At 40.5% G+C, this 12562-nt stretch overlaps 1 protein-coding gene and 1 long non-coding RNA gene across 3 annotated transcripts in view; one reads left to right on the top strand and one right to left on the bottom strand.

The window, feature by feature from the left end:
- LOC141131438 (tropomodulin-3-like) overlaps positions 1-12562 on the top strand; it is a 104913-nt gene that overhangs the window by 37709 nt on the left and 54642 nt on the right. For both annotated transcript variants that reach the window (XM_073618716.1, XM_073618717.1), the window contains 2 exons: positions 2161-2354; positions 9074-9230. In XM_073618716.1, the coding sequence (XP_073474817.1) occupies positions 2229-2354; positions 9074-9230 (283 nt within the window). In that variant the 5' untranslated portion in view covers positions 2161-2228. The remainder of the gene's footprint in view (positions 1-2160; positions 2355-9073; positions 9231-12562) is intronic.
- Positions 1-12562, bottom strand: part of LOC141131439 (uncharacterized) — an 83695-nt gene that overhangs the window by 3029 nt on the left and 68104 nt on the right. The window lies entirely within an intron of this gene.

Consider the following 12562-nt stretch of genomic DNA (forward strand, 5'->3'; position numbering starts at 1 on the left):
ACAGTGGACCGGAAAAACTCCCTCTTCCCTCATGTTTCAGAAGCTAAAGGTTTACATTTGTCGCAAGCACAAGTTCTTTATCAAGCTTCTCAGCCTTCACTTTTCTATGTTCCTTGAAGAAAAAGTCCAAACTCCTCAAAGAACAAATGAATACAAATTTAACTCTTAGGTTATAACCTTGTTATGGGAAATAAAGAATGAATCAAATTACTGATGACTTTAAATTCCTCCAAATCACTACAAATACCGTGCGACATAAAAAGTTGCAACGACCACCATTTTATTCCCTAGGGTGTGTGCTAAAAAAAATATTTATAATGTTTGGGGGTTCTGAGTAATTTTCTAGCAAAAAAAATGATTTTTACATTTAGGAGAGGAGTGCTGGAATTTGCGCGGTATGAAAGTGGTTAAATTGACTGAATTCTTAAAATCGAAAGACTTTTGTATTAAATATTGCCAGTGTCCCATTGTGCTGGTGTTGGTGGACTGGCAGTTATGTCAGATTATTCTATACTGAACAAAGAAGGGATTGGCAACTGGCTGACTTATCATACATATTCAAAGAATATATAAGGTTATTCAGGGGTATGGCACGGATTAGGATTTGTAGTTACACACCAGCTGGTGACCTACAAGTAGTTGCTTGCTGCATGTGCAGTATACAAAATCTTCTTTTCTGTTGTCTAATGTATCAACTTCTTATAGGTAAGAAATAATGCATGCACGTTTGTCGTTTTCATTACTGCTAATGGCTTTAAGTCCATTAAATTTGATTTTACAAAAAGCGAATAAATAATGAATGTAATGTAATGTTTTTGAAATGCTACACTAATTAGCTTTGTACAGATGGATCTCTTTTATTGTTGGATTGTAAAATAAATCCTATAGGTAGCCATAAATAGAGTATAACCATTACCCAGTTGTTCTCAAAGAACCAAAGTATGGGCCTGCTTGTTTTTTTTTTTCTGTAAATTGTTATGTTTCCTCTAGGGGTATCTGGCCTTTCAGGCTCTGTTCACACTTGTGCGAATTTTATGCAACTTTACACTCTCTCTGGCTCTCAAGTCGCATCCAACTAGTGCAGCAAACTTTTCAAAGTCGATGCAACTTTAATGCCACGTACACACGGTCGGACTTTCCGACGGAATATGTGTATATCGGAGCTTGTTGTCGGAAATTCCGACCGTGTGTGGGCTCCATTGGACTTTTTCCATCGGAATTTTCGACACACAAAGTCTGAGAGCAGGCTATAAAATTTTCCGACAACAAAATCCGATCGTTTAAATTCCGATTGTGTGTACACAAATCTGACGCACAAAGTGCCACGCATGCTCAGAATAAATTAAGAGAGGAAAGCTATTGGCTACTGCCCCATTTATAGTTCAGACGTACGTGTTTTACGTCACCGCGTTCAGATCGATCGGATTTTCCGACAACTTTGTGCGACCGTGTAGTATGCAAGACAAGTTTGAGCCAACATCCGTCCGAAAAAAATCCGAATGGATTTTGTTGTCGGAACGTCCAAACGTGTGTACAGGGCATTCATTGCATTGATCCAAACGGGTGCCATTAAAAACAATGGGGTACGACAGTTGCATGCATGACAAGTCACACAAGTGTTAACTGAGCTTCATCCTGCCATCCTCCACTGCATTAACATGTCTGCTTGGCCAAAGCCAAATGGCAGTTAGAGCCTACTTGAACCTCCATTATCTTTTATATTTTTTTTTTTGTAATATAGTCAGGCTTCAACAGTAAAGGATGTGTCCCTTTTTTTTTTTTTTTTTTTTGTTTTTTTGTTTTTTTAATATCTGGGTGCTGCAGTTTTATACTAAGATTCGCTCTGCTGACGACATGCTGGAGATCTGGACTGCTGCTCAACTCCCTGAGTGTCAGATGGGCAGAGACCTGGACTGATGTGCTCTGTGCAGTGTTTATCCCAAGTGTGCTGCCAGCTCAGGGAATTGTAGTACAAGCAACACAAAAAAAAATTCACTGACACATACTGTTTATGTAGCCCTATTTTGAAAAAAATAAATACCGTAATAATAAAAAAAGTCACAGAATGTGTTTCATTTGCAGTAAGCCATCATTAACATTATTGTCACAATTTTGCTTTGTAATGACTTAAACAAATGTTGTTGTCCTCGTTATTTATAGAGCGATAGCTCCGTTAACAAGACGGTGATAAACTTGCAGTCAGGTGTCGAAAACGCTTAGCTGAAGCCATGACCACGGCATTTCGAAAAGACCTTGACAAGTACAGGGAAATGGATGATGATGAGCTGCTCGGGAATCTCTCTGAAGCTGATCTAAAACAACTTGAAAATGCCCTGGAAGAACTTGATCCAGAGGTAAGAGCAGATAGGATGTGATTTTTTTTTTTTAAGATTGCAAATCAAGCTACATACCAGACTTTGCCTCATTTTGCATGGGCTCATGATGATATGCAATGTGCAGAAACCCTTTAGGTTTTAGTTTCTGCAGTCATTTTTAGTAAAAGATGCATTCTGATTGTTAGAGAGTAGTGAGGCGCTGACAATGAACTCAATCTAACCAATATGTGACATGAACTATTGTTGTAGGTAAAACCTAGTTAATCACTCCTAATGGATAACCACCAAAATAAATATAAATATAAAGTGACTTCAGCGCATAGACCAGTTGAACATTAATGGGTATGACCTCAAGGCGAAAAGCAATCACTCTGTGATGCCTAATCATCCAGCGATCGCCACACTCTTCACACTGTGTTAAATCAGCAACAATAGAAAATAGGTGTATAAACATGCAATATAAATAACGATCCAAAACATGTAATAAAAGTGATCCTGGTGCATAAATAATAACTTGTGTCTCAAGGCTGGATGCCTAACACACAAATCTAAATGGCAAATTAATGGTGCTTGTCCATTGATACAAGTTCTTGTATAAAAAGTCCTTTTTGTGAGGTAGTGCACAATATCCCTACACCCTTAGTGCTGATTATTCATAATATAGGTGACATCACCTCCGTACTCTCTAGCCTCTCACCTCATGTAAGTATTAAATCAGCATAGCCTATGGTTCCTCGGACGGTGTACTGACGTGTAGTCACCTCTTGGGGTCCTCTATAGTTGTTTCCTATGATCTGCTCTCACATATGCTCTGTCTCTGTTTTCTCCCAGGGGGTTCCCTCTAATTTCCTCTCAAAGGGGTATATATAAAGGAAGAAGAGCGCTCTCGTAGTGTAGTAACTTGGAATGAATTTATTAAGATCATAACATCATACAGTGCACTCTCACATTATACCACAATAGTTCACATCACATATCGGTTAGATTGAGTTAACTGTCAGGGCATCACTACTATCTAACAATTTATTTATGAATAGTCAAGGATAAGCTATTTAAGTTAAGGCAGCAGGCTTGCTATACATTTTTTACCCCACACACACAGTGGTATCGCGAGAGAAACACATAACAAATACATTCTCATTGGCTGCTAATAGTTTTGACACATGTAGTTTTTTTTATTGAAATAGGCCAGTAGTACTAGTAACAGAGTCTAAAACAGCAGGGGCATACAATGCATCTGGAAAGTATTTACAGCGCTTCACCTTTTCCACATTTTCTAAATTTTGTTATGTTACAGCCTTATTCCAAAATGATTTAAATTCATTATTTTCCTTTAAAATTCTACAAACATTACCCCATTATGACAATGTGAAAGCAGTTTGTTTGAAATCTTTGCAAATTTATTAAAAATAAAAAACAAAAAAAATCCCATGGTACATAAGTATTCACGGCCTTTGCTCAATATTTTATTGAAGCACCTTTGGCGCCAATTACAGCCTCAAGTCTTTTTGAGTATGATGCTACAAGCTTGGCACACCTATTTTTGGGCAGTTTCTCTTCTTTGCAGGACCTCTCAAGCACCATCAGGTTGGATGGGGAGCGTCGGTACACAGCCATTTTCAGATCTCTCCAGAGATGTTCAATTTGGGGTCAAGTCTGGGCTCTGTCTTGGCCATTCAAGGACATTCACAGAGTTGTCTCGTAGCTACTCCTTTGTTATCTTGGCTGTGTGCTTAGGGTCATTGTTCTGTTGGAAGTTGAACCTTCCCCCAGTTTGAGGTCCAGAGCGCTCCGGAGCAGGTTTTCATCAAGAATGTCTCCTGTACATTGCTGCATTCATCTTTCCCTCGACCCTGACTAGTCTCCCAGTTCCTGCCGCTGAAAAACATCCCCACAACATGATTCTGCCATCACCATGCTTCCCTGTAGGGATGGTTTTGGCCAGGTGATGAGCGGTGCCTGGTTTCCTCAAGACATGACGCTTGTCATTGAGGCCAAAGAGTTCTTTGTTTAATCAGACCAGAGAATTTTGTTTATCATGGTGTGAGCCTTCAGTTGCTTTTTGGCAAATTCTGGATGCACTGTAAATGGTGTTTAGCCATGAGGACTAGGTTCACACTAGCCAGTGCTCTAAAAAGTGATCTATGGTGGATCACTTTGCAGAGTGCAGCTAAGCAGGTGCTGTTAGGTGTTGGTGTTTAGGAGGCAATCTTACTGCCCTTTTAAATGCCTTTTTTTTTTTTTTTTAATGGGACTGCCATGGTTTCTCCACGAAGGCTTCTTACTCCGTCTATAACACCCGCAATACTTCTTGAGCCAAATGAGACTGAGGGTTTACTGAAAGGACAGCACACACTAGAGAAAAGGGGACCTTTCTTCCATCTCTCTATTTTTTTCATCCCATTCTCACCCCAAATGTAGCCTTCCTTATGCCTCTTTATTCTCTATCTTCCTGTTCCCCATACCCTGTTTACCTGTTCCTCCCCCTTTTCACTTACAGCTATACCTACCATAGGTGCTTATAAGTGTATACAGAAGAATGCTTGTCTACTCTTTAGGAAATACACTGGATTATAATTTGTGGACACCGATTTTATATATGCCTATAATAGCTGTGCTACTTCATCACGCTGAATGTAACTATTAATTCCACCTCGTCTTTACCTAAATAAAGGATTAAAAATAAAATGGCACTAATGTGCTGCAACGTGACCCAATTGACTGGAATAGCCAAGTTTGACAGTCTCTGCTATCTGTAAACTCGGGATGCTGCAGCAAAGTTGCGATGGCACAACATATCCCAGCCATGATATGTGAAAAGCCTACTCTGGCTTTATTTACCAGGTTAGGTTGAGGGGCAGTAAAACCATGGCTTGGCCACCAATTTTTACCACTCTTCCTCAGCCATCCATGTGAAAGAGGCCTAAATCTTGTGATAAATTAATTATATGCAAGCCTTATTCTTTATTAAAAAAAAAAAATGTCAAAGTAGCTTTCTAAAGCAGCTTGCTGATATGATAATGGGATAGGACAGAGATCGTATGCAGTATGGTGTTAAATTGTTATTATTTTATTATTATTGTGTATTTTTAGACTTGCTCATTTGTAGGCAAATTAAAGCACAATTACAAACATTCCTTCCTGTTTTAATGTTCTAGTGGTAATGACCCAACCACTGTGTTAGGAAAGGCCTGTCGACAAAGGAAGGCGTGGTACACAGATAAGAATTAAACATTTAAAGGGAAAGAAAATCCTGTTTTCTAAACACTGAGTAATCAAGGCAAATCGTAGGAGAAACCAAAACTTTAGTTTTACACTTTTCACACTGTGGCGGGGGTGCGTTAGCGGTAAAGCGCTGCTAGTTTTAGCGGCGCTTTTCGGCTGCTAGCGAGGCACTTTTAACCCCCGCTAGCAGCCTGAGGAAAGGGTTAAAAGTGCCCGTGTTGCGGCGCTACCGAAGCGATTTGTAGGTGTTTCAGCAGCGCTCCTCTCATTTCAATTGGCAGGGCATTTTGGGAGCTGTGTATACACCGCTACCAAACTGCCCCAAAGATGCGGCTTGCAAGACTTTTTTTTTTTTTTTTCCCCGTCCTGCAAGCGCACCGCCCCAGTGTGAAAGCACTCTGACACTGGAGAGACTATTTTTAGCGCTAAAACGCCTGAAAAGTGCCTCAGTGTGAAAGGGGTCTAATAGTGTGTTCCTGGCATTTTAAACGATAAAGTAATTTTTATTACTGAGACCAAGAGACATGAGAATGATTAGTGTTGCATGTAGATGCAGTATTCTAAAGATTTTGTCTCCTATTGCTGGCTTGGAGCGTTTTTTTAAACAAATTAGTTTTTAATATACATTGTTTCAATTGTAGAATATTTAACTTTTGAGTCTAAATGGAATATTTAAATTCCAGTTATGGCAATTTTTTACATAGTTACATTGTTCCATCTTGGACCAAGGTAACTATGTATGTATCATATACCATACCATAGACACCACTACGTCAGTGATCTCCACTCTCTTCTGGGTCCAACACTGAGCAGCTGTAATTCTGTTTAATGATTACAGGAGGTTGGCTGCTTAGCAGGGGTACCATTCAGAGAATAGAAAATATAGGAAAAATTGTACTTGGTGTATACAGTGAAAAACAATGAAAACCAAAATGAATAAATTAGAATCGATAGCAGCACTCACAACATTGTACACGGCAACATCCAAAATAAATATATATATATATATATATATATATATATATATATATATATATAAAAACGTGTTGCACCTAAACCAATAACCGTAATTATTGAAATTAAATTTTATAAAGTCCAGAAACACCAAAGTCTATAAAGAGATGTAAAAAAGTGCAAAGTCCTTCAATTCAGTGCAACACCCAGTGCTCAGGAAAGTAGGGCAAAAATATCTTCCTACCAGATCTAAAGACCTTTCAAGGTCTATACTCGCATCTGTGAGTTTTATTACCCCTCACACTAGGTGCAGACTACATCAGCTTATCCAGCCATTTCATGGGAACCGTTGATGAAAAATACACCAGAGATCTAAACCCTCAAGGTATCCTCAGGAGCCAGTCATGCCATTAATCGATGAGAAAAAGGAAAAGTCATTGCGCAGAGTCCAGTTAAAATTAAGGAATTTAATAAAGAATCTACTTAAAACAGAACAGTGTATACGGGCATTGGAAATAAAACATCCGTCCTACACTCTCTATGGGCATCACAACGTCACCACTGTTTCCTGCCTTGCCTGACGTACGTTTTTGTCTGAATGGACGTCTTCTGTGAGGTGTTTCTGGACTTTATTCTATTTAATTTAATTTCAATAATTATTTTTATTGGTTTAGGTGTGATAATCATTGCACCATACATGACGACACCACACGATTATATATAAAACCGTGGCAAATCTGCCCACTATTCAAAACGCTGTAGTGTGAATGCAGCCTTTAGAGCCGGTGGGGGGACACTTCTCTTTTAAACAGTTATTTGCCATTGTTTCGTAATCTCTCCACCCTAAGACCCCATTCACACAGGGGCAACACGACTTGCCGGTCGCCTCAGCGAGGCGACCTGCAAATGAATGGCCGGGCGACTTGCAAAACGACTTCTGCATAGAAGTCTATGCAAGTCGCCCCAAGTCGCCCCCGAAGTCGTACAGGAACCTTTTTCTAAGTCGGAGCGACTTGCGTCGCTCCCCTTAGAACGGCTCCATAGTACAGAACGGGAGGCGACTTGTCAGGCGACTAGGTCGCCTGACAAGTCGTCCCTGTGTGAATGGGGTCTTACTCATTCTGCAACAGGCACAGTTTGTCTAGTTATAAGAGCCAATGAAGACCGTTTACTGCAGAGTACTGTCTGATATTAGTTCCAGACTAGGCAGGTTTTATAGAAGCATATACATTTTATTGAAACCATAATGGTTATTACCATATATAACTATTTTTAAAGCTGTGACTTTATGGGTTTAACATTTAATGATTGTTCTCACTGCCGCTTACATTTTTATATCACAATTCAGAAAGCAATTTAATTAATGTTTCAATCCCAGCACACTTAGTGATCAAATTTGCCTTCTCTACTTTTCTGGACTCCTGTCTTCAGAGCTCCTGTGTGCCAACCAGTTTCTGTTTGGTTTGTGTTTTGCATTTCCTGTAGATTATGGTCCCTCCCCGGGGTTTGTTCTTAGATCTCTGGCACTACGGGCAAGAAAGAACATGAAGTCCTGCTGTTTGAAGCTTAAATTTATTGTGTGCAGTAAAAGCTTGGACAAGCTCTTTTCATCTATAGTGGTGTGTGTGTGTGTGTGTGTGTGTGTGTGTGTGTGTGTGTGTGTGTGTGTTACTGTAGCATGCGGTTTGTCAGATTATCAGGATATACCAGTGTGGTAATGCATTCATTGCTTATGCAGTAGGAACATACAAGACCTCCATTCTGATAAACTGTATGCAGCATATCTTGTAACTGCAAAGTTAGTTCCTCCCTTTTTATAGGCATGTCACTGTGTAGAAACATCTAGTAAACTTGTAGGGCTCCCTTTTAAGCTGACCATACACTGTACAGAGATTGCACACTCAGATTGTACAATCTATCAACAACAAATTTGTCTCATCAGGCCAGATTTACTTTAAAGTAGAATTCCAGGTTTATTAGGACTTTTAGTTTTGTTTGGGCCTAGCTGGCTCAAAAACACAATTTTAATTAGGTAAATAAGCCATAGTGTGCTGTAATGAACTCTAATAACATTAGCCACATACAGGATGCAACACTGTTCCTGCAGCAGTTTGGGTGACTCCACCATTTAGTAGAAGCCTTGTATTTTTATCATTGAATACAAAAGCTCCCTCTGATTGGCTGAGGAGGAAAACGTCACTCCCCCCCTCTCTTCCCCATCCGAGAGCAGGGATTGGTGGGGTTTCTCACTGACCCTGGAAGATACAGGCATGCTGTGCTCTTTGGCATGATGACACAAGACATAATCTGACCACGGTAGCTCTTGGACTGGCTGCCATGCTACCATGGTCAGTTTACTTGGAGGAGGAGCCGGGAAGAATCAGCCAGGTATTTTACGGTATCGGCAGCAAGAAGTACGTGTGTGTGTGTGTGTGTGTAAAAAGTGGAGATTGATAAATGTGTTTCAACCTATCTTGTATAAAGTGCTTTTGGGAATTGTTAGGAAGCATCTGGATGTCATGAACACCGTAAACTAATGGGTTCTTTTTCTATAACAGCATGCACTGCTGCCAGCAGGATTTCGACAGAAGGACCAGACAGGGAAGAAAGCCACAGGTCCTTTTGACAGGGAACGTCTGTTGGACTATTTGGAAAAGGATGCACTTGCACAGAAGGACCGGGAGGACTATGTGCCATTTACAGGAGAAAAAAAAGGTATGATAGCCATACATTCTATGTGGGTCCATCTGGAATACATACAGCACTTCACCTAATGTTATGGTAGTTTGCTTTATTACCAAACAATTGATTGTTGGAGGTTTTCTGCAGATCAAACTAAGGGTTTAGGCATACAGGCATTTGCACACACAAGGAAGCTCCAGTGTAAATATCCTGATGTTTTCCCACATCCTGAAGCCCCAGGTTGCTCTTACAGCTGGCCATAGAAGTGCATTGCTGTATGTGCTTATACTAGTGTAAAGGCTGATGTTCTTTTGCATCAGTGTTTACCTGTGTATAAAGTATTTTCCCATAAGTGAAATGCATCATACACACATGCAAGGGTAAAAACTTATTCAAAAGAGCATCAGCATTTACAGTTGTGCTCATAAGTTTACATACCCTGGCAGAATTTATGATTTCTTGGCCATTTTTCAGAGATTATGAATGATAAAACAAAAACTCTTCTTTCACTCATGTTTAGTGTTTGGCTGAAGCCATTTATTATCAATCAACTGTTTACTCTTTTTAAATCATAATGGCAACAGAAACTACCAAAATGACCCTGATCAAAAGTTTACATACCCCAATTCTTAATACCATGTATTGCCCCCTTTAACATCATTAACAGCTTGAAGTCTTTTGTGGTATTTGTGGATGAGGCTCTTTATTTTCTCAGATGGTAAAGCTGCCCATTCCTCTTGGCAAAAAGCCTCCAGTTCCTGTAAATTCTTGGGCTGTCTTGCATGAACTGCACGTTTGAGATCTCCCCAGAGTGGCTCAATGATATTGAGGTCAGGAGACTGAGATGGCCACTCCAGAACCTTCACTTTATTCTGCTGTAGCCAGTGACAGGTCGACTTGGCCTTGTGTTTTGGATCATTGTCATGTTGTGTCCAAGTACGTCCCATGCGCAGCTTCCTGGCTGATGAATGCAAATGTTCCTCCAGTATTTTTTGATAACATACTGCATACATCTTGCCATCAATTTTGACCAAATTTCCTGTGCCTTTGTAGCTCACACATCCCCAAAAAATCAGCGATCCACCTCCGTACCTTTCATCATAGGCCTTGTTGACTCCTCTTCAAATGTAGCATTTATGGTTGTGGTCAAAAAGCTAAATTTTGGTCTCATCACTCCAAACTTTAGTTTTTCTACCTGACCGTGGTTTGGTTTCAACAACCCCTCATTTTCCACTTCTTGATTAGAGTTTGCTGATTGGCATTCTCAATTCCTTGGATATCTTTTTATATCCCTTTCCTGTTTTATACAGTTCAACTACCTTTTCTCGTAGATAAGAGTGGGTTTGGCTAGATAGTCCTCAGTATAATACGGCACCTCATCCCAATTAATTTTATAGCAACAGTGGGGAATAGGTAGGGGGATTATAGTGGTGTCAGGATTTTAAATACTATTTCATAACACACAAGTATTAAGAATATAATATTTTATTATCAAATTAAAATATGAAAATAGTATTTAAAATCCTGGCACCGCTATAATCCCCCTACCTATTCCCCACTGTTGTTTTCTCGTAGATCCTTTGACAATTCTTTTGCTTTCTCCATGATTCAGAATCCAGAAATGTCAGTGCAGCACTGGATGAAAGATGCAAGGGTCTGTCAGGAGTCCAGAAACTCATTGACCTTTTATACACACACACTAATTACAAGCAAACAGATCACAAGTGAGGATGGTTACCTTTGTGTCAACTTGTGTGCATGTTATCAGGCCAAAATCACCAGGGTATGTAAACTTTTGATCAAGGTCATTTGGGTAGTTTCTGTTGTCATTATGATTTAAAAAGAGTAAACAGTTGATTAATAATAAATGGCTTCAGCCAAACACTAACTATGAGTGAAAGAAATGTTTTTGTGTTATTCATGTTATCTTAAAAATGTCCAAGAAACCATAAATTCTGCCAGGGTATGTAAACTTATGAGCACAACTGTACATGAATACATGCACGTACAGTCATTCACTTCTGAGGCCAGTTGTATGCACCACCTATGGCTCCTTGGGTGTATGAAAATGCCCAGCGTTTTATCTTACCTGGTTTGTGCAATGATTTTGCATAGAGCAGCCCCAAACCTCTTCTGGGGTCCCCCGCCAGCACTCCAGGCTCCCCCTCTTTGCCAAGTCCCCCCCCTCCCCCCATGAAAAGCCGCTTTCCATGGGGGCACCTGTGTGGGTTCGCTCACAAGCCACCCTGTATGTGTCTATTGACACAGAGCAGCTCGGCCCTGCCCCCTGCAGGCTTGGCACAGCATTTGATTGACAGTAATGGGAGCCAATGGCTCCCGCAGCTAATAATCTGCCCAGGGAGGAGAGAGACAGCGGCAGAGCCACTGCTCTCCTGCACATCCCTGGATCAGATCTAGCTCAGAATGCATTAAGGTGGAAAACCTTAAAAGAGAAGTGTGTTTTTTTTTGTTTTTTCCCATAATCACTTCAGTTAGCTCTCTGCTGAAAACGGGTCACAGGAGTGCAAAATGAATTGCACTCCTGTGACCTATAGGAGAAGCCCAGCCAAACAAGCTCAGGCTGGACTTCTCCTTTAAGGCTTTAGAACCACTTTAATGTCAAATACCTTTATATGCTTTTAGGGTGAGGTGGGGAAACCTCCATTTCTCCCATCTTTCACCTACTGTTTTCTTTTCTGCGATGCACTATATTTGTTTGATATGATTTAACCCATTGAGCATATTATATCAAAATAGACTGAGCTGTCTGTTGCGTTTCATTCGTGGCACTGCAGCTCCCAGTGAAAGAGAACCAAACTGAAGTGCTACAGGAGGTATGTAAAAAGTGATTAGGTAAATGAAGATGACCAGCTTTAACCGATTAGCCTGGGTCACTGGCACTAACACTTAAAGTGTAAACCCTAGCAATGAAATTATTATATTGTCCCTTTAAAAAATGTGCATTTATCCCCCCCCCCCCCCAAGGAGCCTGAAAGCATTGCACCCACGATCAGTGGATCACAGGTGCAAAGTCAGTCTTCTGCAGACAAATCCTGTACCTGTATCCTGTACCTCTGTATAGGCTGTCAGTTTGAAAGCTGCAGGGCTAGTGAATGAACTAGAAAGGCGCCCTCACAGTTCCTTGAGAAATACTAGCTGTCTGCCGTGAAGGAAGATGGCACTTGTAGTTTTCTTATTCACAGATTACTGTGAATGACTGCACAGCCGTGTGGATTTTGAGTTGTGACAGCAGGTACAAGGAGAGGAACCCTACCTGCTGTCACACAGAGCGGGGGTGCTTAAAGCTCTTTGAGTTCCACCCAAATATGGAACTTCCGCTTTTCGGATTCCTCCCTCTGGTGTCA

Source organism: Aquarana catesbeiana, linkage group LG03 (genome assembly GCF_042186555.1).
Source record: "Aquarana catesbeiana isolate 2022-GZ linkage group LG03, ASM4218655v1, whole genome shotgun sequence".
Classification (NCBI taxonomy): Eukaryota; Metazoa; Chordata; class Amphibia; order Anura; family Ranidae; genus Aquarana; species Aquarana catesbeiana.